A 27,578-nucleotide genomic window follows, 5' to 3' on the forward strand; every position below is an offset into this window, starting at 1 on the left:
TTTTTGAGATTTTCATATATTGGGTTATAGCTATATATCGGGACAGGTAAATACATTATAAAATTATAACCTTTATAATTTTATTGTAATCACTTGTGTGACTAATAAATTGGCTTTAGTTTTCTTTACTCTTCACAGTTTTAACAGATAACTATTTTACAAAAATAACATTGCTAGGTAGAAAAATTTCTGTTCAGTTAGGAGTTCTTATTTTGCTGCTGAAATGAGTCATGCACAATTTTAAATCTGTGTAGTTTCTTCATAAGCTGTTTTACTATCTTACTATTTTATAAGCCTTGTGTGGCAGTCAAGTTTTTACCACATTCTATAGACCTTGTCTGTATACCATTTATGAAATGGAAATTTGAATATGACATCTTTCATGCCCTCTCCTTACTTTTAAAGCAAAAATATTGTTGAATAGGAACACATAGCTTTTATTTAAACAATGTTTTTCCCCCTAAATTTCTTGTATGAATACTCACCTTTGCTTAAAAATGCTTGAGAAATACTGCCCCCCAGGAGGCATTTGACAATGTCTGGAGACATTTTTTGATTGTCATGACTGCAGGGGGAGGATGCTCTGGCATCGGGTAGCTAGAGGCCAGGGATGCTGCTAAACATATGCTAAACGTCATACCTTCTAGGACAGGGCTGCTGTCCTACAAGGTACAGGACAGCCCCTGCAAGGAAAAATCACCTGGCCCCAAATGACAGTAGCGCCCAGGTTGAGAGACCCTGCCCTGGTGTGATAAATGGTGCAGAGACAAGTGGCTAATGGTTTATAGTAATTCAAATACTCCCCGGAAACAGTGTAAACTAGGCTGATTACCTAAGGCAAGGCTAACCAAAGCTTTCAAGTTCCGTATATGCATGTTTAGCATTTATTTAAGGAAGTACTCACCTAAAGAAGGTGAGACAGAGTAAAAGGAAGGATGTGCTATAATTCTTTGTATAGCACATTGAAAAGCTAGTATTTACATATACAGTACTAACTTTTTTTTTTTTTTTTTTTGAGACAGAGTCTTACCCTGTCACCCAGGCTGGAGTGCAATGGTGCGATCTCGGCTCACTGAAACCTGGGTTCAAGTGATTCTCCTGCCTCAGCTTCCCGAGTAACTGGGATTACAGGCACCTGCTACTATGCCTAGCTAGTTTTTGTATTATTAGTAGAGATGGGGTTTCACCATGTTGGCCAGGCTAGTCTCAAACTCCTGACCTTGTGATCCACTGGCCTCAGCCTCCCAAAGTGTTGGGATTACAGGTGTGAGCCACCCGTGCCTGGCCACATTGTTTTTTTAAATAGTCATTTTTTTGAGACAGGGTCTTGCTATGTTGCTTAGGCTGGACTTGAACTCCTGGGCTCAAGTGATCTTCCTGTCTCAGTCTCTCAAGTAGCTGGAGCTTCAGGTACACATCAGCACCACTAGCTGTTAAATATTCTTTATCAAGCTAATGACTAGTTTCTCCAGTCTTTTTTTTTTTTTTTTAAATAAAATTTTGTTGGAATGAAACAGCAAATTCTCACAGCTGTTAAAAGAATTGCCCTCTGGCATACCTAACTGGAGAATACCACGCTGTTTTTTCTATAAACCCCTGGCACTTTATGCCTTTTTTGTTTGTTTGTTTTGTGTTGTCAACTACAAAGTAATTCTGTAAACAGTACAGATAGCCCTGGACTGCCAACACAGGGGCCAGGCCAGGGTAGTCAAGGTTGTTCATATGCATATGGGCAGATAACCTGTTTTCCTGACACTTTTTTCCAAGTCAAATTCTTGGAGGATTGTGTATTTGTATTATAGGAAGTCCAGATCAGACTTTTAAAACTAAAAGCATCACTGCTGAACGCCAGCTCAGTCTTCCCATTTTATAATGAGGCCTCTGAAGTTTATAGAGGTCAAGGACTTGTCCAAAGCTTTAGATATGTAGTGTCTGTGCCCTTTTCCTCTAAGTTTCTCCTAGAGAATGTGGGGGCTCAGGAACAGAGAAAATAAGGTGCAAAAAGTAGAAATGGGTGGTGTTTCTCAAAGTGTGATCCTTCTGCATCCTAGTGACTGGGGTGCCTGTTAAAATGCAGATTGCTGGGCCTTATCCCAACCTGACCAAATCATCTCAGGATCTACCTTTTGAACAAACTTGCCTAGGTCAAATTCACTCTTAGGGAAGTTTAAGTACTTCAGAAACAAGACAGCCACAGAAGGTGCACCTGCTAATTTGGTGGCTTCCAATGCCTCATCTGTAACTTCTCGTGAAATCCTGAGATGTTTTACTTTACATTGTTTACATCCCCTAACATTCCAACATTTAGAAATTCACTCGAGCTTATTTTTCTTACTTGTTTAGCACTAAATGAAAATAGCTCCCTGAAGTTAAGGAGTTTATATACAGTAATTCATGCAAGTGTGTAAATTAAACAGATGACTTCCCCCCAATATCTAATGCACGGCAGCTGTCCTGAAGGAGTGGGAACTTTGGATGAGGGGTAAAGGAGGGGATAACTTTGGGCCGCTGGAGAGAAAGTCAGGCTGTAGAGGGCTTCTATAGTAATGGTACCACCGGGAGGTGGGAGAGTGGTTCAGTAAGGGAGGAGGAAGGTTGCCAAAGAAATTACTCATCTTTCAAAAATTCACTAGGTTACTGCCAGTCAGCCAAACAAGTCCTAAAAGAGAACTGTTGTGCCTCCTAAAAGAGAAAGGAAATTTCCTCCTTTTCCTTCCTCTGGCACAGGATGGGCCTCTAGCAGATGGGATTTTACATAACTGTTATATTCTGAGTTTTAAACAAAATTTTATGCCTTAGTCTCTATATCGCCCCCTCTCCTAACTTAAATGGACATATAGGAGGTATACTCTAAGCTCAGTTATTCAAGCATGTTTTGATCATTAGAGCAAGATGGGGTGTGGAAGGGGCAGCCGTGGTCTAAAAGAAACCAACAACAAATTTTACCTAGTTTATAAATAAAATTATCACTTGGAAGTATCATCTGTGGCAACTTTGGATGAGCAGCATAAATGGAAAAAACCTGTGTTTTGTTTTCCCCTCTTGTTAACACGATAGTCATTAAAATATACACAAGTGGAAGTACTTACTATCAGGCACTTCCACTTTTGTAGTTGCTGTTTAAAGACAAATATTTTAAAGAGAACAGTTTTCCCCCTTAAAATCTGAGAATATCATATTTTTCTTTAAAAGTTGTCATGCTTGGAAGCATTTCATGTTTCTGACACAATGCACATTAGAATGTAAACTCTGGGCCAGCCAGTTTAAAGATTACTTTTTTTCCCCATCATATAAAATAAGTATTTTCCCCATTATACCTGCCCCCCCCGCACCTCCCCCACCCCCGACAATTTCTTCATTCCAAACTGACCTGCAGTTTTCTCTTAAAATACCAGGTTAGTTTACCTATGACATGATAAAAAAACATGGGATTTAAAAAGAAATCCATTCATGCAAACAGCAAACACTGGCTGGGATGCTGCCAGTTCCCACTGCAGGTAGGTCTGCTGGTTCAGCTACTGAGTTCTGTGGTCTCATCAATCTCATCTGGATTTTTGGTCATCTTTTCATATTTTCTTTTGAAGAAGCCGAGCTGTAAAGGTGATGATATAAGAATGTTACCACCTGTGGCTTATTTTGTAAGGTGCCTCTGACCGCCTTGGCTGCCCACGTCCTCTGACGCACCTCTGGGAATCCCTGAGGCTCTGAAGGGAGGTGTGCAGACTGATGACCTGATATCTATCACCTGCTAGAAGGAAATTTATATCCAGAGAGCTCAGCTGCATTGCATAAAGCTACATTTTTCAGCGTCTACTTATTTGAAGCTGAGCAAAACATTCAGAGCTCTGGATGAAAGGAAGGTTTAAAAGAAGAAAAAATCCTTACTGGTTGGTTTTTATGACATGAGTAAGAAATTGTAAACAAACTTGCATTTCTTTTTTCCTTGTGATAGAGAAGGTACCATATAAAACCTGAGGTTGATGTTTTGTAAGCAAATTCAAGGCTGGCCTTCAGGAGCCCTGTATTTTAAAATATGAAGCTTTTCTTACCTTCCATAAAATTGCAACCAGAGCTAACAGCAAAAGGATTCCAGCAATTATACTTCCTATTATAACTCCTGTTGGTACTTCGGCTTTCTCATCAGGTTTCATTATCATCAGGGGAATCTGGAAATGTAAGTTCACAGTTGAGTTATTTTAATACCACAAAAAAGGGGGGAGATGGTCTAGTCCAATTCTCTAATTCTGTAAGTGAAGGTCTACAGCTCTAGAAAGGTGACGTGACTTGCTCATGATGGCGTATCTCAAACACTGTCAGAATAATTTTAGAGAAAATCCTCCTGCAAAGTCCAACCAGCTAAAAAATACAACTTTGCTAGTTTCTCCGCTTTAACTACATCAGTGTCTTGTGGCTACATCATGCCTGACAATCTCAGATGCTTATTTTACTTATGAAATAGAAACTTCCATTTCTGGCATACATTCAAATCAAGTGAAAGCATCATCAAGTGAAAGCAAACAGCTCTGGGGAGGGGAGTTGAAGAAACTCTTTAACCCAACTTCATGGTGATGAAACAGCAGCTTTGTACTGGGTGTTTGAAATACTAGTTTCACTTAAACCTCATTCCAAGTTGATATTGTTGGAAAAGTAGAAATAATATCTCAAGGGTCAGGTTGACCTTTTCAGTGGGAATGTTGTCCTTGAGGCTACTTAGGATTCTTTGTATCTGCTTCCTGGCAATCTTTGAGATGCTGTAGTGGAACGGCTGCCCTGAGTTTTAACAGTAAAACTGTATATTCAGTTTTTAATTAATTAGGGGAAATTTATTTAATTGGGGAAAGTGTCTCAAGCATTCTCTCTAGAAAATATTCCTAAAGAGCTATATTTAGAAGCAAAGGAGAGGATAATATGTGTTTTATTTACTTGATTTAACATTAAATTGCAATGGCAGATGAGCTGCTTTTTGTCATAAATTTATGGGCTGGGCTAAACTTGGTGACTGTATTTCCTTTCATTTGTGTCTTCAAGAGCTAAAATATAAGGCTTTATAAGTTTATGAATAAGGCGATGATAAATTCTTGTAGCTCACTGCTTAATGGCCGTCAAAATCTTTTCCACAGCTTTCTAACCCAGGGAACCACGGATCCCTATGGACCCATGACTATAGCATTTTGTGGATCAGATTTTTAAGTGGGCCAGGCATTCAAATAAATGTAACAGACACTTAGGAACATGTGAAGTTATTATTTAGGTTAGATACCTTATTCAAAAATGTATCCGAATTATTGTTTAGATTAAAAAATTTTTCATAGACACAACTGAGTAATATTAGGCTGGTGCAAAAGTAATTGCAGTCTTTGCCATTAAAAGTACTTTTTCTTTACTTTTTTTTTCTCAGCTCACTGCAACCTCTGCCTCGCAGGTTCAAGCGATTCTCCTGCCTCAGCCTCCTGAGTAGCTGGGATTCCAGGCGTGCACCACCACACCCAGCTAATTTTTGTATTTTTAGTAGAGACAGGGTTTCACTATGTTGGCCAAGCTGGTCTCGAACTCCCAACCTCAGGTGATTTGCCCGCCTCGGCCTCCCAAAGTGCTGAGATTACAGGTTTGAGCCACCATGCCCAGCCTTTCTTTACTTTTAATGGCAAATACCACAATTACTTTTGCACCTAGTAATTGGCTTCTGTTATTTATTAGTATTGCTCAGAGAAAACCAATAAAAGAAGAATCTAATGGATTTATTAAAATTGTTCATTTAAATTTCCAATTAATATATTTAATACTGCTTTCTAAAAACAGTCTTCAGTAGAGTTTCACATATTGTCTGAACACTATGCTTTTCTAAAATGAGCTTTTAAAAAAAATCTATAATACTTCTCCCCTGTGCTAAGTTCATAGCATTTTGAATTTGAAGTCTGCGTTTCCTTTGGCTCTATTTCTGATTTTCCAGGCCCCAGTCTCTGAAGAGAGGGTGTAGGCTTTCACTGAGGCTCCTAAACCAGAGGCAGAGAAGTGTGCTCTCTTGTGTGGAATCATTTTCCCTTGGACAAGAGTGGGGCCCCAGTGCTGTGAGCTGCACTCTCAGGCATGGAGTGAGGAGGCCCATAGTTCATGGGGCCATAACTTTTTGGCCAAGCCAGAGCAGTGGACTGAGCCAACTGCCAAGCTGGCCTTGGGGGCAGACTCTTAAAGGCTTTCACCTCGTAACACAAGCACTGGGAGGAAAATGCTCAGGGCTCTGCCAGCAGATTAGCTGGGCATGGAAATCCCGCTGTATCTAAACATGGCATATTCTAACCAGAGAGTCGGTGCACAGGAAAATTATCTCATGCCAGCTCTTAGAACAGAGAGCCTTTGTTTTCTGTGAAAGTACATTTCTCTGTAAAAGCTTTTTTTTTTTTTTTTTTTTTTTAAATCAAGGGGAGCATTTATAGTCCTCCAGAATGTAAGATCTAATGAATGGACATGCCACACAGTGTCAGTGTCTAGTTGTAAGGAGAACTATTTTAAAAAACCCTCTAATAAATGCATTATTTATTAAGCATGCTTCAGTACCTTTCCTTAAAATTTTTTCAAAATGCAATTTATGATTTAAATAAGCATGATTAGGTTTTGTGGCCTAAGCTCCAGACCATTTTGTGTAAGCAGGAGGAGAAAGGAAGAACTGGGGCTGCTGGCTTAGTCAAGAGGAGAGACACCATGGAGTCCCAAGGAACATAGAGCCCCTTTTGTTGTACTTCTCACTGGATCTCCACTCCTAGGAAAGCCAGCTTTGCTGACATGGGTGGGGGGCATGGAGGAAGGCAAGTGTATCACTGAACTTTTTAAGTAGCACACACCCCCGCCAAAATCTCAACATAATCAACATCAGATCTTTAAAGTTTTGGTAAGATACTTCTACATAACACGTAGGTAAGAAGAGTGACTATTTCAGGCTTTTAGAAATGGAATTCCATCACAGACCCTGAGGCTCACAGGGAAGGGTATGATATGCTCACCGTAACAGTGTTATCTTCGATCACATATATCTCAGGGTTATAGGTGTTGATTTCTGCAGCTGCCGTTAGCTGTACTGTCTGGAACGTTGACTGGAACATAAGAATAAGGAATATGTTTTATCCTAGCAGCAGCAAATGCAGAGAAACTGGCATGCTTATGGTTTATGTATTTATTTCCTGGTGGAATGTGACAAGAGCAAATGGTTCTGAAGACCTGTCTAGAATCTATGTGTGCTTAAACCAGTCCTGTGTAACAGGACTGCCGGTCAGAAATACCTGGGGTAATTTTAAGACATGTCTGCCTGCACCTTGCCAACACAAATCAGCTCTCTGGGGTGGGATCCACACATGAGGAGGTTAAAATATCTCCCTGAGGAGATCTGAACTTGAGAACTGGGTTGAAAAGTGAGGATTTAAAAATGAATATTTTTAAGTGGGAAGATCATAGTTCAGATTTTTTAAAAAATAAAGCTTGTGACATGAGAGAAAATTGTAAACTTGGCATCTTTGTATACTTACCTGAATAAGTCACACAATGGAATGGAAAACCAACATTTAAAAGGGAAGAGAATTTTCCTTCTGGGTACATGTGTGTAAAATGATAGTTTGAAAGTGCACTTGAACTTGACCACCCATGGCCCTGAACCTTTCGGCTTGTTATATCACATCAGTATAACTTCAGATTTCCTATCTAAGTGTTTCTATCAAATAATACTTAATTTGGGGCAGGTATATAGGAAGGATATTTTATGCTGATGTCACTGGTAACTTACTAATTCGAAATAACTTTACATTCATTCCTCCATTTAGTTACAGAAAAAGAGCCTAGTTTTCAGCTGGGCACAGTGGCTCCCATCTGTAATACCAGCACTTTGGGAGGCTGAGGCGGGTAGATTACTTGAGGTCAGGAGTTCAAGACCAGCTTGGTCAATATGGTGAAAGCCCGACTCTACTAAAAAATATTAAAAATTAGCCGGGCATGGTGGTGGGCACCTGTAATCCCAGCGACTCAGGAGGCTGAGGCAGGAGAAGGAGAATTACTTGAACCCAGGAGGCAGAGGCTGCAGTGAGCTGAGATCAAGCCACTGCACTCCAGCCTGGGCAACAGAGCAAGGCTCAGTCTAAAAAAATAAAAAAGGTCTATTTTTTCAATAGAAACATTATTGATGTGTATATTTCACTATTTTCTCTACATTAGGTCTGATGCTACTGTGAAGCAGAATGCAGCACTTAGATGTTAGAGCTGCTTTCACAGGCTGTGGCTACTAGGACTCAGTTTTTCTGGTTACTAGGGCACATTATTGGACATACTCTATGAGGTAATTTGCTAAACAATATCTGGGAGCCAGAAAGAATGTATTTCCAAAAACTGAGCAATTTATTTCCTTTCCACTGGCTCGGTCTCTGGTTACTGTTAATTTTCTCAAGATAGATGATTGGATCAGTAATTAACCATGCTCACCAGTCTCTTAAACATATTATTGGGGGAAACATTAAGAGTATTGATAATAGTTTAAGTTTAAGAAAAAAAGTGGCAGTTAAGTAAATGCCGATTTCATAATCCCCAAAGACTAAAGATGAAAGAATTTTTCTTATAGCATTCTCAAAATAGGCCCTTCTTATAGGCATACAATATCTTGCAGGGTTAACAAGTAGAGGTAGGCATGCCACACACATCTGGAGAGTGAAGTAATGTACCTGCTAGCGTTCAACAAGGCTTCTCCTTACAAATGGCAGCAACTCTATCATCAGTTTGGAGGCCTGATCAATCACTTTGTAATGAAATTACTTGAAATGTTAAGTTGCCTTGCACTATGTCAGAGAAAGGGTAGCAACAAAAGGCAGTACATTAATGGGTTCAAATACAGGAAATGAGATCCATATTTCAGACTGGATCTCCTAAGCGGTCTGAGAAACATCCACTTTGCTGCTTAAGTTGCTGGAAGCAAGGTGAGGATAAACATTTGACTTTTCATGAAGGAGGAAGAGATGTAGGACTTGACACCAATCCTTGTATGTCACTTGACATACCTTGACATCTCAAGGGTGTTTTCTTAGTTTAACCACCATAGCCACATTAAAGCGGCATAAATACTACACTTTCTAGGAAGTTTACTCCCAGAAATAAACTGCTTCTGAAGATCGTTGGGAAGGTACTTTAAAAAGTCTCACAGTTAAAGTGATGTAGTCTTAAACTCAAGAAAATCCAAATGTGTTTTACAGAGCTGGCATGTGTGCATTTTGATGTGCAACAGTCAGCGTTCCTTCCAGTTGGCAAAATTTTCTATGAAAACATTTGTTCCTCAAATCCAAGGCGCCAAGAACCAATGGGGCAAAACTGAGCACCACACTGCAGCAGTTGGGAAGGTGGCACAACTAACAGCACGCTTCACATCTTAAAGGACCTGGAATTGTCCTGAAGGCTTGAAAGCAAATGCAGCTAACAAGAAAACAAAGTAAAAGCAAGCAAGCCAGAAGAAATATTCAACTCCTCACTTCCCCATTCCCCCAATTCTGCATTTTTTCTAACTTTTACTATTCCGTTTTCTTCTATGTCTTTATCCAAGAATATTGCTTATATTTGACTCCAGGGATGAGTTTGGAGGGTGCTGAGTTCTCCAGTTTTACAAAACTCTACAGCAGGAAGTGGGTTTATTGGAGAGATCATGAAATGGTAAAAAGAAAAAAAAAATGAGTAGCATTTGGTTGTAAGCACCTTGGGAACTAATTTATTTGTTAAAAACAAACAAACAAACAAACAAACTAGTAAGAGCTACAGAGATCCCCAGGAGGTTTCAGACTAATTTCTGTTTCTCTTCCTCAATTGGAGCCCATGTCAGTAAAAGGAATGCTAGCCACACAAGCAGTCTAGTTTAAGGAGGCCTGTCTATCCTTATATTTTTTCATGCCAGACTGAAATTCTGGCTACCAACATCCCTGTTGAAAGCAGATATCACTAGAGCAGAAGACTCACAGTTGCCATATGGAAAAAAACGGACATTGTTTTGGCTTTTTCTTCAAACTTTTCATGGGGATTGAGATGATTTAGAAAGTCATGTGCCCACTGGGCTCTCCCAGCAGGGGAAGGGTAAAACAGGAGAGCAGGGTGATGACCTGGCTGTAATATAGGAAGACATATCCTTATGCTAGATTCATCTACTAGGTGGTTTGAGATCAATCATACAATTAACTGAGAGCTCAAGGAGTGAGACAGAGACACAGACATTCTGATTTGGGTGTGGCAGAGGAGACTGGAAAGATGGAGAGTGGGAGAGCTCCTAGAGGGGGACAAAGCAGGCTGCCCCTTTTAGCCCAGGGCTGCAGAGATGACCTTGACACCATTCCCATTGATGTGGTAGGTCGCATGGAGTCTGAGAAACAGACCCTTTCACAAGTATCCCAGATGACTCTGAGCCACTGCCAAATTGCATGAGCATTGGAAAGGGATGGAAGTGTGCTGCCTTTCACAGTAAAATGCTCTGGGTTATTTGGCCATTGCAGACATTAGCCAGAATACTTATTTTGTCAAAGGGGAAGAACTTGTCAGTGCAGCCTTACGTTTCCTTGCTATTGATAAATCTAACAAATAAAACTGATACTTACTGATGCAAAAGTCCCATTCCAAATTCTGGTAGTCACATTAACAAAGTATTCTCCTTTCATGTGAAGGTCTTTCAACCAGCAGGTAACATTATTACAGGAAGCAGTTCTGCAGTTCTTATAGTATGGAGTCAAAGGTAAAAGAGAGAGTGAGTTAGTAGGAGTTAAAAATAAATGCGAAAATTTTAAAGCTAGGTAAAACTCAGTGCTGGGACACACCTAGGGAAACAGGCAATCTCATGAGCTATTAGTAGTTCTAACTCTCCTGCCCTCCTTCAAGGGATTGTGGGACTATATCTCAAAATGTACCAAGTGCACACCCTTTACCCCATCCATTTCCTGTCTGTATAGATAGCCTCAGGATATAATCAGCAATGTGTGGAACAAAGTACCCCAAGCCTGCTTATTGCACTACTATTTCTGAGAGTAAAAAAACCTAAAAACCAAACCCCCCAAACTGTAACTTGTTTATCAACAATGTACTAGTTAAATAAATTATTAAACATACACAAAATATACTACAATTTAGTCATTAAACCTAATTATAGACTCCCTAGATTTTAAAAAAAGTTGACAGAAAAAGGATCAGTGGTTCCAAGGGCTAGTGGGGTGGGCGGGATGAATAAGCAGAGCACAGATGATGTGTAGGGCAGTGAATATACACTGTATGATACTATAGTGGTGGATACATGTCATTTTACATTTGTCAAATTCCACAGCATGGATTTTAACAACACCAAGAGTGAATGCTAATGTAAACTATGGATTTTGGTTGATAATGATATAGTAATGTAGTTTCGTCAATTGTGACAAATATGCCACTCTGGTGCAGGACTTTGATAGTGGGGGAGGCTGTGTGGGACAGGAGGTATATGGGAATTTCTGTACTTTCCACCCAATTCTTCCATGAATGTAAAACTGCATTAAAAAATGAAGTGATTAATTGAAAATCTATGACATATTGGCCTATGTTCAAGGCCAAAAGGTAGCATGGCCCACTTCTGTTACAGCATGCATTTACCTACTTGTAGATTAATACACATTAAAATAAATAATTTCATTCTTCTGGTTTCCTGTTTTCCCCATCCTTCACAAAATAAAACAATTGCAATCAAAGAAAACCAGGAGAATTCCAATATTGTTCATAGGGGAGAGCTGAGGTTTGTTTAGGAGTTATTGCTTACTAAAGGTTTACTTATTTGAATATTTAATATGTGCCAGGCACCATGCCAGATGCTAGACTAGTCTCTTTGCCAAAGAAGCAGGCATAGCTTGAGAACAGGAAATAACAAAACACTGAAAAACAGAGAAGTGCAGCAGCATATTTCACAGCTAAATAAAAAACATCAGTATTATGTGGAAGGGGGATTTAAGGGGCTTCTCCTCTGCAGCACACACCCAGTTCCTTCACAGCTCTTTGCTTTGTTTCCAAAGTGCACAATGCATAAACACAATAGCTTCACATGAGTTTTTCTGATGTCATGAAGTCTGGAACTTATATTTTATAAGAAGTTGCATAAGATTAATTCCAGTAACCTAGATTTGACCACATATTAGGTTGGTGCAAACGTAATCGCGGGATTCAAAATCGTATTTACTTTCGCACCAACCTAGTATTTTCTAAATCTTGACTCACATAAGCATCAAAGGCAAAATAAGAAAGTTCTATGATATCCGCTGGTAGGAGAAAAGCAGCGTCCTGATCACAGGTGAAATAAATGAATGAGGGGAGCTTTCACACGTTAACTTGTCCTCACCAATTCTTTGGTGTGCCTGAAATTTTCACTTTTGAAAGATACAGAAGAAGATGTTTGTCCTATTTTCAGTGGATTGATATCTGCATTACAACTGATGTCACCAGCCTATAAAAGAAGAACACCCGATCAGACTTCAGAAGCAAAACAGTTTATGATGTTCCTTTCAACATGTTAGGAAATCCTGCTGTCACTTGCAGGGGCCTGGGAAGGGCTGTTAGGCTTCTTTCAACGCCACTGACCTGGCCACACTTCATATAATCTCCAGGTGAACATGAAGTATTTAAATGCTCCTGATGTGAACTGATGAGGTGGGCTAGGTTCTTACAGCCCACATATGATGAGGCAAATCTACAATAGCAAAACACTGTGAATAATTCAGGGTAATTTTCTCTGGAACATTTTAGGATTTTGATTTTTCTGTAGCCCCCTATGCACACTACAGAAATAATACAACTGTTGAATAATACAGCTATTGGACTGAAGATGAGCCAATGTCAAGGGGTTTGGCTAGAGCAGTGCTTCTCAGCCCAGGCTGCGTGTTAGAACCACGGGGTGGATGGAGTGGGGGTGGTTAAAGAAAAACCCTAGTGTCAGAATCTTATCCCTAGAGATTCTGATTTAATTGCCTGGGTTAGGTCTGGGCACTCTTATTTAAAAGAGCAAACAGAGGGATTAAAATGAAGAGCCAGGGTTGAGTATTACCAGGGGAAAGTCCAGGCTGGCTGCTTGAAGACCAGCTCCTTACTGCAGCTGTGAAGGCCTGCTATGCTCCCCATATAGGTCCAGCCTCTTACCTCCCAGCCTTCACAGGGCCTGTCAAAGTCAGATCTTCACCAGGCCAAAATGGGGTTTTTGGAATAATTTCTGCCACCCACAATTCCCTAGACTCAGCCATTTGTTTTCTTGTAACAATATTCTTCTTCTAATATGAAATTAACTGCTAGTCAGTTGGCACCCGGGCCGCATAGGAGTTACCGTCTGTTTCCCATCTGTAAAATGTCAGACATGATCACCCTAATCTCATGGGTTATTTACATCTTGAAAGTGCACATTTTTTAGGCAATTTTGTAATCTTTACCTTTTCTGTTTGCACCCCAGTTAGGTACATCAGTGGGTTCTTTTCTTTGGTATATTGAGGGATGTGGATGATTACAGTTGCCATGCTTACTGGAACACTTCCTGTTGTTACCTGTGTGGAGAATAAAACATGCCAGTACTGCAACAGGATGTATGTGATGCAAGGAAATTCACCAGTAACCCCTGTGTTGATGAAGGGAAACTACGAGGTGGTAAGATTGAGTCCAAATGAAAGTCAGCCATCACTTTATAGTCACACTTCAGGTCTCTGTGTCTCACCTCTTAAAACGCATTTATGCCTGAGGTTGCAATTTTTTTGAAATTTCGGTCATACCTTGGCAATGACCTTGAGCGGTAGGATATAAGTAACTCCCACATGCTTAGTGTTCCAATAATGGAACAGTAGGCATAAATGGCTCAATGGAAAAAAACTCAACATCTACAATGTTAATGGGTAAGTAATTTGTGACTTTGAGAGACATGTGGTATAAATGATTAAAAATGCCATCTGTGGAGCTGGGCTGCCAGGGTGTTGTGTCCCAGTCTGCTGCTGATTAGCAGTGTGGCTTGGGCAAGGAACTTGACCTCTCTATGCTTTTCTTATTTGTAAAATAAAGATGATCAGAAATTCAGTAGGTATGTGCTGGCACAGGGCACTGATATAGCATCTGTTCTCATGGGTGGGGGTTTCTGTTCTAATTGGCCAGGGCTTATACCCTACTGGTTATTTAAATATTTTAAATAACATCCCTGGGAATAATAATACCAAGCTCATAACTGATCTGGGAACTAAATGGGATAACATATGTAAAGCACTTGATACAATGGCTGTTGTATACTTATTACACACTCTATGAATGTTATTACCACGAACTGAATAGATGCCCCATTTTAAAGAACATAGTTGCCAAATACCATCCACATTTTATAAATTCTATTATAATATCTAGATCATAAAGATTCTTCTAAAGATTTATCACAAAATTGCAGAGTTGCAACCATTTAACAAACGAGTGAGAAATGAACAAAAATAAAATGGTATTGGCTTAGGATAGTGGATAAATTCCTTTTACTTTCCAAAGTTTCTTTAATTTTAATTACAATATAAAATAGTTATTCTTTCACAAATTAATTTATCTTTAACTGGTAGTAATCTTTAGATTCATAATGGCTTACTAATAGTAAATAGAATTTTGTTCAAAAATATTTTTAGATACTACCTAGTATTACTGTACAGATTTGTTTACAAATGGTAAACTCAAACAGAAGTGGTCTCTGAGGATAAATTGGCATAATAATTATATGCCAAAGACTTTTACGCACAGCAATACCTTCCTTTATAGTAATGCTCTGTTGGTTAATGTCGAACATTTGCCTTCAAAATATATCAATTTTCCCTTACCCAAGACACATAGCTATGCACAAAGCCCAGTTGTTTACTTATCTATGATCTAGCCTATTGGTTATCAAAGTATGGCACCTGGACCAGCAGCATACGCATCACCTGGGGGCTTGTTAGAGATGCAAATGTGTAGGCCACCCTGGACCTACTGAATCAGAAACCCTGGAGATGAAGCCCAGCATTGTGTTTTCACAAGTCCTCCAGGTGACTAATGCACACCCAAGTTTGAGAACCATGGATGTATTTCAATTTCTTTTTACTTTCTCCTTTTATTTCCAGACTCATTTTTTTCTTCTCACTTTCTCCTGGATTTGCCATCCTTATGACAGGCTTACCAACCTTCAGGGAGAAGATGAATTTTGGACCAACATCTTCAAAACTGTGCACGATTGAAGGAACATTCCCATCCGAAGAGATTTCATAAAAATTAATGTTGGTAGATCTGTTGGATGATGTTTGTAAAGCCAAATATTTTAGTTTGCTTTTGTTCTTGAAGGTTAATATTTCTTTTATTTAAGTATCTTATAGCTTAGGTTAAAGTAAATCTTACTTTTAGTTACAAAAGCACCAAATAAAAAGAAATGCTTGCCTATGGGCTTATGTTCCAATGTATGTTTCTAAGACGAACATAAATTCCTTTCAAAACATATTTCTTTGTGGATTTTCTGCTAAGAGTTTGTGCATTACATGTCTACCAATTGTCAAGTTTCTAAATAAGTACAAAAGTATTACTTTAGAATTGATGGCAGAAGTCTTCCCAAGGTTACTGTTATATTGACCAGTATGTTAACATAGTAGACAATCAGTACTTGTTGGTTGAATGAATGGAATTATAAGCCAGGGGTTTTCACTTTGGTGTGGCTAAAATATAATAATAGGGTATTGAGCTCCTTCAGTGTTCATTACCGGATGCCTGTATTATTCGTTCTTCCTATCCTTCTTTAGTTGCAAACCAATTCAAATGGTTTGGGTCTGAATGGGGTTGGTCAAATCTGTTTCCACCATTAGTGTAGAGACCACCTTTAAGATGGCTGACCCAGAGGTTTTAGTATTCTGGACCTAAAACCACTGGATTGATCTTAACTTCTTTGCTTAAGATTGCCAACTAAGTTCTGCAAGCAAAGTGATGATGAGATCAGAGAAACCCTCACAGGACCACTCAAACTAGAATGAAACTGGGGACCTCCCCTCTTCTCTCTCATTTCTGGGGCTCTGAGGTGGGATTCCAACCAGGGTAGCTTCTTTGGGTGGGGAATTAGGGTTTGAGCGGTGAGGGTAGGGGTCTGAGAACACTGTGCATATCCTTTCCATTTATTCCCACTGGACGATTTACGTTAATTGCAGAATGTTGATTCTATTTCTTAAAAACTTGGGGTGGACATTTTCTGAAGTAGAATTTTTTGGGTTTCTTTACTAAAACCTTGTCTTTCCCTCTTTTATGCCTTAATGATTTTTTTCCATACCCTTAAAAGGAAACTATGTCACAGGGAGACCTGAGTGGATGTATTCGTCAAGGTTATATATGAGAGGAAACAATGATTTGTCAGCCTGACATGGAAAATGGGAAAACTGACTAGGATTTGAAACAGAAAGCTTGGATGTGTGTGCATGAATTATTTCCTATGCCTTCCAGAAGATCTTTGTGTGAGATCCTAAATGGGGCCAATTTCTAAATTAATATGGTCTGCATTTGCATTTTAAAGAGATCTGACACTTTTCCATTTGTTACTTAAGTGTTCCTTAAGCTACTTAAGTGTTGATCAATATATTTATAATAGTAATTATCTATACTCAGGGGGATCCTGCTTCAGAAATAATACTATTATCGCTATTTCTACCCATAATTTTTTTACAATATAACTGTACAGTTATACAGTATCAAAGTCGTTGCTAAGAAATACACTAAGTTATTGTGTAGGATTTTTTCCAAAAGTTTGCAAAGATGTTTGTTAATTTTTTTTCAGCATTGCTTATGATGGTTAAACAAAACAAAATAAAAATGCAAAACAACCAAATATCTTGTTAATATTGAATTGGTTACATAAATTATGATCCAGCCAGGACTGGAATAAGTTAGATCTGTATGTCCTCATATGAAAACTTTTCTAAGATAATGTAAAATGCAAGGTACAGAAGAGTGTTTTATCATTCCTTTCAGGTAATAAAATGTGCACGTGTGTGTGTGTGTGTGTGTGTGTGTGTGTTTTATATGCATATATCCTGGTAGATAAGCAACCTTGTATCTGGAAGATATTCTGAAAACGGTCTTGTTAGTCTCTTATGGGGAGTGGCACTAGGGAAGGTGGGGAGGGATGACTTCTCACTGTGTACCTTTCTCTAATGTTTGGGTTTTCTAGGTAGTAGGACTAGGACCCATTTTAACTTTTGTTCTTTATAATTCTCTATGTTAATTTTTTTGAGAATATATTTTAAAGAACATTAGAATACATTTGAATTCAAGTTGCCATTACAAAAATACCTGCCTAACATGATAATTAGTAAAAGTAAAGTCTAATTGCAATCTTATATTTATTTCATTCTTAAATATCTGGGAAAATATTGGCCATTGTAGGAGAGTAGAATAATAAAAAGACTGTATTGACAAAAAATATTTAGAATAAAGGATCAAATATAAGAAGGAAAAAATTCAGGTAATGTGGTAACATCAATTTGAGTTGGTTGCATTTGTTTCCAATTTCTTATTTTAGCAAGTGGGGATCCTTTGAAGTCTGCAGTTACTGATGACATTTTCAGAGACGTTATTATTTGGACTGAATTTTGTTTCTGCTTGTGCTGTTTGCAACTCACTTGATACAGAAGCATTCTTTTCATCTTTGCTCTTTGGCTCAAGCTCTAGACATGATGACATATTTTCCTTTTTGTTTTTGCTCAGAGAGCTATTGGACGATCTACAGATTCCATGCTCTTAGGGGCTGGAGTGATGTGGTAGAAGTTAGACAAACCTGCTGTCACTGGATTTCTTGGGAAAGTGCTGCAGTGTGCTATTCTTGGGTCATTGATCTGTGCTGGGAAGCTGTCCTATTGCTTCACCAGGTAGAGAACTCTGGTTCCCAGGCCTGTAGGATGGCATCACCTGTGCCCAGCGCACCTGCATAACTGTGTTCCAGTTTGTCTGTGCCATGAACTCACCTTACTTCTAAGTGTGAGTTAAAGTGATATCAACCTATTAGAACCTGTGAAATTCGTATGTTACCCACTTACCAAGACACCTGTCCCTCTGAACAATTAAAGACAGCCTGTATCAACCAGTGACATTTACACCACTGCTCTCAGGTTTGCTTGCTTTGGGCAGGTAAAAACAGGGAACAAAGCATTTCTTTATGGATGACTTCCTTTGGAAAAAACCTCATTTCCTCCTGGCTGGAAGAAAACCCTAATCTAATATGTTAGGAATTTTTCACTCAGAAACTAGACTTGATCTAGTTCCAATATTTGAATATTCAAACTGTGACTAGTTTCAATATTTATTGTGGACCTACTATGTGCAAAACATTGTGCTTGGGGCTTCAATGTCCAGGAATGGGGATACTGCTTGAGACCTCATATACAATGGGAAGCAGGCAGTGAGAAGAAAGTGAAGACAACTCTCAGGACCTTTGAGAGTTGTTTCAACATTTTGAGAATGTTTGCAGCTACTCAGAGGGCCTGCAATGTGGAGCGTGCCTGTGATGTGTGGCTACAGGGATCTTTCTCTGCCTTTCTGGGCTACTCTCATTAGTTTAATAAGCCTAACGAGTCACTCAAGGTTTTCCTAGGTACCAATATGTCTGTGGACTTCCGTTTTAGTTGACAAGAGTTTTAATTCAAATTCTTCAGTTAAGAATGAGCATACAGAGGACTTATTTAGCCATGCACCAAAAATCTTCTGATCTAGAGTTGGTGTCAGTGATAACAGGTTACCCACTGCTTCACCTACCTTGTTAAGTGAATTTCAGCATCATACAGGAGAGGAATTTTGAGGTTGACCAAATTATCAGCCTTATTTTCTTCTTGGCTTTCACTATAGAAAGAAACATTAGTAAATTACTTAGAGAAAAATTTAAAGCTATCCATCATTCCATTCATGACTTCATTATGTTTTACCTTAAGGCTTGGAAACTGAGAGATGCCTGATTCTGAAGGTTTTGAAGATTGAAGTCGAAGTTAATAGTAAAAGTCACCTAAAGATAAAATTAAAATTTCTCAGTCTATGATGCTTCATACTCAGAGGCCAACGTGAAAAAATAATGTTTCTCATAAAAGTAAACTCACTCAAATTTGATTCTGAATTTTATATACCTTAAGCTTTCATATTTGTAGAATATCTTTATTTGTCCACCTTGTTTTACTATGCCTCACATTAGAATTAGAGAAGCTTGACTTCCAAGTGACACATGTAAGTTATCCAGGCGTATATACCTGTCTGAATTTGGAAGCTTTGAGCTGATGTGAAACCTGTTACTAGGGGTTAATAAATGATCTCCGTGACTCTGTGTATAGTGCTTTGACCAATGTTGCTCAACATATTTAGACAAAAAGAACTTTGCATATTGTGTGTACCTTTTTGAATGAATTGCATGGAGAAAATCCCATTTTTATTAATAATTTAAAGAAAACATTTAGATATTGAAAACTTCCCCTAAGTATGCAGCCAGTTATTTTGTGATGCCTATCAAATTATGATAGCAAGATGTTATGTTGGTAAATTAGCATATGTGCTGAGGAGGGCTTGTATGGATTGCAGGATGAAATGCAAGTTGTACCTGTTGCTCTCTCTTTAAAGCCGGGTAGCCTACATCACAGGCAACAGACTTCTGAGATGCAGCCACCTGGCATGTTACTTCTGTCCCATCAACCTGAACAAGACCAAGGAAACAACAATGATCAATTGGCATATAACATTTGTGTGTGTATGCACGCACCTGGTAAAAGAGGTACAGTGGCATTTTAGCAGTAAGGTTGGTTCATACTGAAATAATTCATTATACCTCGACTTGAAATTTTATACTGCCCAAGTGGCTAATATACTATTTTTATTGCTAACCCTAAAGATACCTAGGACATCCAGCAAACCAAAGAAAAAATTAAATACTGTATTTTTATCCCCAGAAAAAAATGATAGTTTTTATATTTCAGATGCACAAATAGCTTTAATTCAATATTTTGAAATGCTGGCTTTAGGAATATGTTTTTCTCAATTTATTGAAAGCATTTTCAAGAGAAGAAAGTAAAATCATATATTGGGGTTTGTCTGTATTTTAAATAATTTGAGGGTTTTTTTTTTTTTTTAGTTTTCTTCCCCCCCCCCCGCCTTTTTTTTTGAGACAGAGTCTCGCTCTGTCGCCCAGGCTGGAGTGCAGTGGCGCAATCTCGGCTCACTGCAAGCTCCGCCTCCCGGGTTCACGCCATTCTCCTGCCTCAGCCTCTCCAAGTAGCTGGGACTACAGGTGCCCACCACCATGCCTGGCTAATTTTTTGTATTTTTAGTAGAGACGGGGTTTCACTGTGGTCTCGATCTCCTGACCTCGTGATCCGCCCGCCTCGGCCTCCCAAAGTGCTGGGATTACAAGCGTGAGCCACCACGCCCGGCCTTTTTCCCCCTTTAAAAGAAGTAGTTGCCACTTGGCACAGGATGTTTAAACACCAAGGTCAGGTTAGGTTTAGAACTCTAAGCCTATTAAGATCACATTAACTTTCAATTAAATGAAATCATTGTTTAATCCTTTAATCAAATAGCTCATTTGGAAAATCTCAGCTTTTCCTTCTCTCCCTTTTTTCTTCATCATTTGGTGGTAGGGGAGGGACCAGGGCGCACTCACGGTCAAGTGTGCTTCTGGTATAACGATCAAGTCAATGTGATTAGCTGGCTTTGCTGGCATGCATCATCTTGGCAGCAGCAACAACCATAGCTGCAAAGCTCAGGCTAAGCTTTGAGACTCAAATGTCTTAGAGCAAGTGCACTGCATCTGTGCAGAATGCAGGAGCCTCATCACACTGATGGCTCAAGAAGAGTTATGGGAGTGTCTGGCTACTGCTGCCAAGTCTCAGGATAAGGGAAAAACTGACCCAAGCTGTCAAGCAGAATCTAGATACAGAGCCAGACTATGTTCTCATGTGGTTTAACTAGTCAGAAGCCACAAAGTTCAGATTGATCATGCTGAGGGTTAAGGTGCTTCTTTAAACAACTCAGAGGACATAGAGAAGACAGTGATCCATAAGTAGGAAGCATGGTGGAGGTAAGCGCAGGGTCTCATCACATACCGGCAGGGAGAATGACGCAAAAAACAAGTTTTCTGAAAAATCAACAACAATTCCAGTGTTGTATGCACTTTCCCTTTTGTTTTTCAGCGTTACTGAAAATGTTAACCTTTTGTTTTGGTTGCTGACAATGAAGGGTTGTTCTCTGTTAAAAGTAAAAAGGAGGGGGGAAAAGCCATTACTGTTAAATAAAAAGGCCGGTATTTTAAAATTTCACTCATTAAAAAACTAAACTCTTTAGACTTACTTAGAATACTGAGAAAATTGCTGTGTAATAAACTATCTTTGCATCAAAATGATACTGACAACAAATAAGTAAATGCAATTGGATTTTGTTCTTTGTTGCTATTATATTAGAGGGAATGGAACCATTTAAATACAGTAATTTTATATTTCTTGTTGTTTTACTCCTATGTGGATGGTAGACATTGAAATTTAGTTTTTAAAGGTCTTTATTAGTTATGAATGTTTCTTTTGTAGAAAAACTCTATAAACATTCATTTGAATAAAGTAATCTAGTGTGTCTTTTATTTCTATATTTTACAACAAGCTTTAAAGTAAAACTTACTGAGCAGTTGGTATTTGTCGGACATCTAGGACTAGATCAGAAATGCAAAGTCCATCCTCACCACAGTCTTTGTGGAAAGGAATCTACGAAAAAGGAAAAAAAGATCCATACATTTGCTCTTGGGTTGAAAAAGCAAATTACAGAAGAATACATACAGTATTATTCTATTTACGTAAAGTACAAAACCAAACAATGTTCTAGGAATATATAAATGTTTAACAAAATAATAAAGAAAAGCATTAATAAACACAAAACTCAAGATAATCATTTGCACAGGGGGAGCTAGATGAAAGTGTCTATGGCGGGGACAGCTATACACAGAGTTTCATATGTATTGGTAATATTTTTTGAGTGTGAGCACAAGGCATTTGCTTTGTTTTTATTTATTTCTTCAACAAATATATGTTGAACACACACAATAGGCCAGGCCCTGCTCTAGGGACTGGAAACACAGCAGTGAACAAGAAAGACAAAAATCCCTGCTGTCATGGAACTTAAGTGTTAGTGAACTTTACGCATATGGAATTGTAGTTCATTTAGAAAATTAAGAATTTACAGGCTGCATCCTAAGTATCCTTCAGACACTATTGCAGTGACTGTGAAACTTTGTTTGCCAGTCTAAATCCAGGAAGTGTAAGCTGCACTTACACTGAAGACCTTGGCAGTCTCAGAATAGGCTTCAAGGGCAGGGCTAGTGCCAGGGTTTTCCAGACTGATGTCCACACGCAAATCCAAAGAGTTGACGACATCAGAGGGCTCCTAAACATACACACACACAAACATACAGGGAAAGACAGAGTCAGTTTATTAGGGCATAGCAGCATTAAAACAAGAAAATGATTACAAATGTGTTTACAGTTAAGAGCACAGTCAGCTCTCAATTATGTAGAATATCTTTGTTTTGAATAATCAAGACTCTCGCTTCTTTTCTTCCATCCTAATTCTGCTTTTAGCCTCTCTTCTACTAAGAAACCAAACGAGACTTGGGTCTAGTAAGAATTTGAAGCAGGGATTCTTAGTTAAGCTCATCAGTTCTTGTCAAGACAGCACTATGTATATACAAATGAAACCCTAACATTTGAATTTGCTTTTCCTCAGAAGTGGGATCTTCTTTAGTCCATTCACAGGCAGGACTTACTCTTAACTCTTGGGGGCCTCCCAGAAGTCCTCCCAGAAGGACTTATTCCTTCTGGGGGCCTGTCTACCATGACAGCTCTGGACTATGAGGAGATGTTTCCTTGGCTGGCTGTGGGCTTAGCAAGTAGGATGTACTTTAACTGGCATTGATATCAAATAGTGAAAAAGGATTTTTTTTTTTTTAAACTTTAAGGAAAAATAGCTTGGCTGTCTCCATTTCCTCACTAGGGATTATATGTATAATCTTATCCACCACTTAGCACAGGATGGGAGAGAAGGGAAACAAGATTTCTTCCTTTAAAGAATCTATAAAATTGTCACCTTAACAAAAAAGAAGTCTATGTCTTCACAAACAAGAAACCTTCAAATTGAAAAATGAACTAAACAACTCAACTGATTTTAATTCATCTAACCATCAACTTTATGTTTTTCTAGTGTTTACACTTAGCATTTCTTGAAGTAAGACCTCTCTGTACCATCCATTTACATCAGAAATATTTGGGGTGCTCCTTAGACCTGCATATTCCTTGGGCCTTCAAACCTGGATTTCTGATGGTAAGAACCTAGAATATACATTTCCCAAAAGCTTCCCTGGCAGTTCTTTCGCACCTTAAATTCTGAGAACCGTATTCTAAGAAAGTACTTAAATATCCTTTTAAAAAAGTGATTTCCTGAGTAAATTATCCTTTCAAATGCCATTATGTGGTTTCCAAGGTGGAAATATTCACATCATTAACAAAATAAATTTCTGGCTGGAAGTTTTCTCCTGAAAAGCATTTTTCTTACTTGGGAAATTTTCAAAATCCATGTTAAATACAGTAATTACAGCACACAATTAGAACAAATAATTGTTATCTCATAATCTACTATATTTCGCCTATGTTAACTTAAATCTAATAGTAGAAACCACAATTGGAGTTATTTTTCAGCAGCTGAACAATAAATAAAATTTTTCCCTGATAGGAAAATATCAAAATAACAGTTATTGCCAATGGAAAGTTCTCTCTGTTAAACATTTAAGAAAACACTGTATCTATGATCTCTTTAAGAATTATATTTTTAGCCCTTTCATTGCAATTCCAAATGAAATTTGATGCTGCTGATTTATATAATAATAGATTGTGACCATAAATATTAGCATAAAGTAAATATGCTTCTTATTTATGGAATTACATAAGAAAGGCATTCATTAGAAGGGCGAGCGTTTTCTAACTCATAAGCTTCCATTTTTGACTTTTACCACTCGTTTGTCTTTAGGAAGAAATAAAGTGAAAAGGGATGTTCCTGAGGCCTTACCTGTATATAAATGATGTGCTCGGGGCAACTCTGCGCTTGATTTACTACCATATTCTTCTGCAGGCACCTTTCATTGTTTTCTTTAAATAACCCCCTGGAGGTTACTCTGGATGAAAATCCATCTGCATCAAGTGTGATGTTATATACAATGGCTACGATAAAAAAATCATAAAGAAATGTTATTTCAAATCAACTTATAGCAAAAAGCATCTTTGCTTTATTGTGTCTTCTTGAACAAAGTATCCCACATCAAGAAAATATGGAAATAGTCTTCATATTGGTGGCTTGTGAACCATAGCTAGCACCACAAAGCATTTGTCATTCCAGCTCTGATGTGACATAGGTGACTGTGCATACAAAGAAATGTGATTCAGAGAAATGTGGCTGGGAGCAGTGGAAAGGAAACTAGACTTGCCGCCAGGAAACCTACTGTGATGAACCTGGTCAAATTGCTCACTCCCACAAGCACGGGTTTCATTAATCATAACACAGAGACACAGAATGGAAAGGAAGAGTTGCTGAGTGCCTGCGATGTTGGACACATTCTCATGTGTGCCATACAAGCTTTACAATGAATCTGGAAAGTGAATTTTATTATCTTATTTTTCAAATAATGAACTAGAATAAGTGATGTGAAATAATTCACCTCACATGGCTAGTCAGAAGTAAAAGTTGGGTATTTTTGAAATAAGAGCTCATGTTCTTTCTGCTTCCATCCAGTTGTAAGAATAATTGTTATTGTGAAGATTAACTGAGATACTCTAAGGGAACATGGACAGTGCTTGACCTATTCTAGATGCTCACATAGGGAAATGCATTCAACACTGCAGCAACAAAGTCTCAATCAGGCAGACTTGGTTTGAACCCTAATTCTGCTGTTTAGGAGCTCTGTGACTTGGGGCAATTTACTTACCCTCTTTGAACCTCTGTTTTCTAATACCAACTAATGAAAAAAAATTATGTGATAATAACTGATGTCAGTAGCCGATGTCTAAACTATCAGAATTATTACCTTCAACTAAAGTCCACTGGCCGTGTGTCCAAAATTGAGAGAGAACACCTGGTGCCATTCACAGCATCAGCTGCCTTGTTGCCTTATTTGGGGTTATTCTATCTTACTTTATTATTTTCAATATTTTAAAGGTTGTATATACTTCCCAAAACATGAATTCTACATGTTACCTTGAAAAAATCTATCACATACGTTGCACAATTTTTCTTGATCCAGTGACTTAACAATGCCAACAATGACGGATAAAATATTAAGGAATTAAATAAACTAAAAATAAGTTGTGAAGATGATGTAAAGGAAAAACAATGGCAAGGAGGTGAGTGCAGTTAGGACAAAGTTAGTCCACATTATAATGCTTTACTTTTTTTTTCAAGCAGCTTTGTAAAAATGATACATCGCTTCATAGGCTATGTTATTAATCTTAAATTGAAGTGTGCACCTGATGCAATAAATGATAGAAACCATATGCTTTATAAATTCACTTTCCACAGTTGTGAAGATGGGATTCATGTCTTACATACTATTATTGCCATGCAATGAAGTGACAAATGAGCTCACAATCATTTCACTTGGCTTGTCTGTGTGGACCTGAAGGCATCAGGAAAAAAGATTTAAAGGGAAAGATGCCCAATAGTAAGAAAGGCCAGAAACCCTCGGCAGCCTGTGGATGGGAAGGAAATTCTCTGAAAGTAGAATTTTTGAGTGTGCATCGCCATAAGGGTTGAAGTATAGTCAAAAAGGGAAGATACATGAGACACATCTATGCTTCGGGGCCAGAAGAGCTGACCAGTTTGCTGTTTCTGCCAACTAATATATTTCCCAAGTTAATCTATTAGGCAGACTAGCCACAATGTTTATACAGCAACGGTTTTTGACTTAACTATCATGTGTGCTCAGTTAGATGTGCTACATGGCAGGTCAAGTGAGATATGCTACTCAAAATTGGGTCAATCTTTGAACATCTGCATGGAAAACTTCCAAATGGATATGAAAAGTAGGAAAATCTGGAAAGCATGTTAAGATTTGAATCTAATTTTGCTTTGTGTTCTCACCTTATTTGTATCTTGGTATGAATTATGGCAAATAACCTGCTTCTGTATTTTCAGCTTTAAGTTAATATATTTGTCACTTAATTGAGTTCCTATAGGAACTACAGGTTCTGAAGTTTAAAGCCAAATTCTGATGGAAGGGGAATTGGGACCCATGAAGCAGCAGTTAATGAAAGAAGGTAGCTTTGAATCAAGTGTTAAATTGCAAGCTATGTATTGAGCATGGTGAGATTATTGGGGCAGGAGAGATGAAGGTGAGATAGTGTGCTTAGAAGAAGCTTTGAAGAGGAGGCAGGACCTTCGCCAGGCCTTGAAAGACAACTTGGCCAGCCCAAGAGAAAAGACAACAATTCCTGCTGACGCTTGCCCACAATGATTTCCTCATCCTTCCCATCCGATGAGACATAATTCAGACTTTTACTCATTTCTCTGTACTATTTAGAACATTTAAAACACTGGGTAAAAGTTATATATTGCTTTTCATGTTTTCTTTCATTATTTCATGTTTAATTCCTCAACAACAGGAAAAATACTTGATACTTTTACTGAACCTGTCCTATATAGATCATGGCATAGCCAACGTGATATAGTCATTTGAGTGGCAGTTCAGCATAATCTGTGTATGCTCAAGGTTTTAAGTAAGAGAAATGGAGGTGAGAGAAACTCAAAGGATGGAAGCAGGAGGGCCCTTGGTTATGTCATAGAGATTACAACTTTCTGCAGCAGAACCTTCTAGAGATGTGGAAGGAAGATCTAAACGAAACTTCCATGACTAGTGAACCATTCTCAGGCATCTCCAGTGTAAGGAAACTTAAGTGTCTGTAACTAAAGACCCTTATTTCTCTTGGCCTGCAAACCAAAATCTGTTATATTCAGGATGAAAACTCTGTAAGCCAACCAATTTCTATACAGATTATTTCAGATCTACGCACCCACTTGATTGTTTTGCTTAGTAGGTCTGAACTTTGCACTGAAGCAGAGTTTGAGAATTATCTGAGCATTCTTGTTGAGCAAAGTGATTTTTTCTGGTGTGAATGAAGCTTCTATAGCTACATCAGCAATACTTTGTGACCTAAAAGACATAAAGAGTAACAGATGGATGGATGTTATTACTGAGCACACGTATTATATCCTTTATCACAGAGGACCCAGTACCAGCATTACTGAATTTTTCTCTCTACTGTCTATCAAAGCACTTTAGCAGTAGTTTATATTTGAAAGCTCTAAGATGGCAGACAGAGATAATTTTTTTTTTTAAATTTGTGACTGCATCACTAACACAATCCACGTTTAACATATTAGTTATTTATTATACTTTAGGTTCTGGGATACGTGTATTTACTCTTGATATGCTACTCTGAAATGATTTTAACTGATTTATTCAGTAAATATATTTTCTTGTTTTTTAAAGTCTTAAGTATTAT

The 27,578-nt window shown here is 38.3% G+C and overlaps 1 protein-coding gene across 1 annotated transcript in view; it reads right to left on the minus strand.

Moving 5' to 3' along the window:
- Positions 1 to 1,496: 1,496 nt before the first annotated feature.
- The window catches only part of ITGA2 (integrin subunit alpha 2), a 68,991-nt gene continuing 42,909 nt past the window's right edge, over positions 1,497 to 27,578 (minus strand). The window contains exons 16-30 of the mRNA XM_063622351.1: positions 27,087 to 27,226; positions 24,094 to 24,245; positions 22,309 to 22,419; positions 21,661 to 21,743; positions 21,096 to 21,237; positions 19,598 to 19,690; positions 18,939 to 19,015; positions 18,772 to 18,855; positions 15,174 to 15,276; positions 13,434 to 13,544; positions 12,356 to 12,460; positions 10,602 to 10,715; positions 6,999 to 7,088; positions 4,050 to 4,166; positions 1,497 to 3,592 (exon numbers count right to left, since the gene is read on the minus strand). Of these exons, the coding sequence (XP_063478421.1) occupies positions 3,512 to 3,592; positions 4,050 to 4,166; positions 6,999 to 7,088; positions 10,602 to 10,715; positions 12,356 to 12,460; positions 13,434 to 13,544; positions 15,174 to 15,276; positions 18,772 to 18,855; positions 18,939 to 19,015; positions 19,598 to 19,690; positions 21,096 to 21,237; positions 21,661 to 21,743; positions 22,309 to 22,419; positions 24,094 to 24,245; positions 27,087 to 27,226 (1,603 nt within the window). The 3' untranslated portion in view covers positions 1,497 to 3,511. The remainder of the gene's footprint in view (positions 3,593 to 4,049; positions 4,167 to 6,998; positions 7,089 to 10,601; positions 10,716 to 12,355; positions 12,461 to 13,433; positions 13,545 to 15,173; positions 15,277 to 18,771; positions 18,856 to 18,938; positions 19,016 to 19,597; positions 19,691 to 21,095; positions 21,238 to 21,660; positions 21,744 to 22,308; positions 22,420 to 24,093; positions 24,246 to 27,086; positions 27,227 to 27,578) is intronic.

The sequence above is a fragment of the Symphalangus syndactylus genome, chromosome 18, assembly GCF_028878055.3.
Source record: "Symphalangus syndactylus isolate Jambi chromosome 18, NHGRI_mSymSyn1-v2.1_pri, whole genome shotgun sequence".
Classification (NCBI taxonomy): domain Eukaryota; kingdom Metazoa; phylum Chordata; class Mammalia; order Primates; family Hylobatidae; genus Symphalangus; species Symphalangus syndactylus.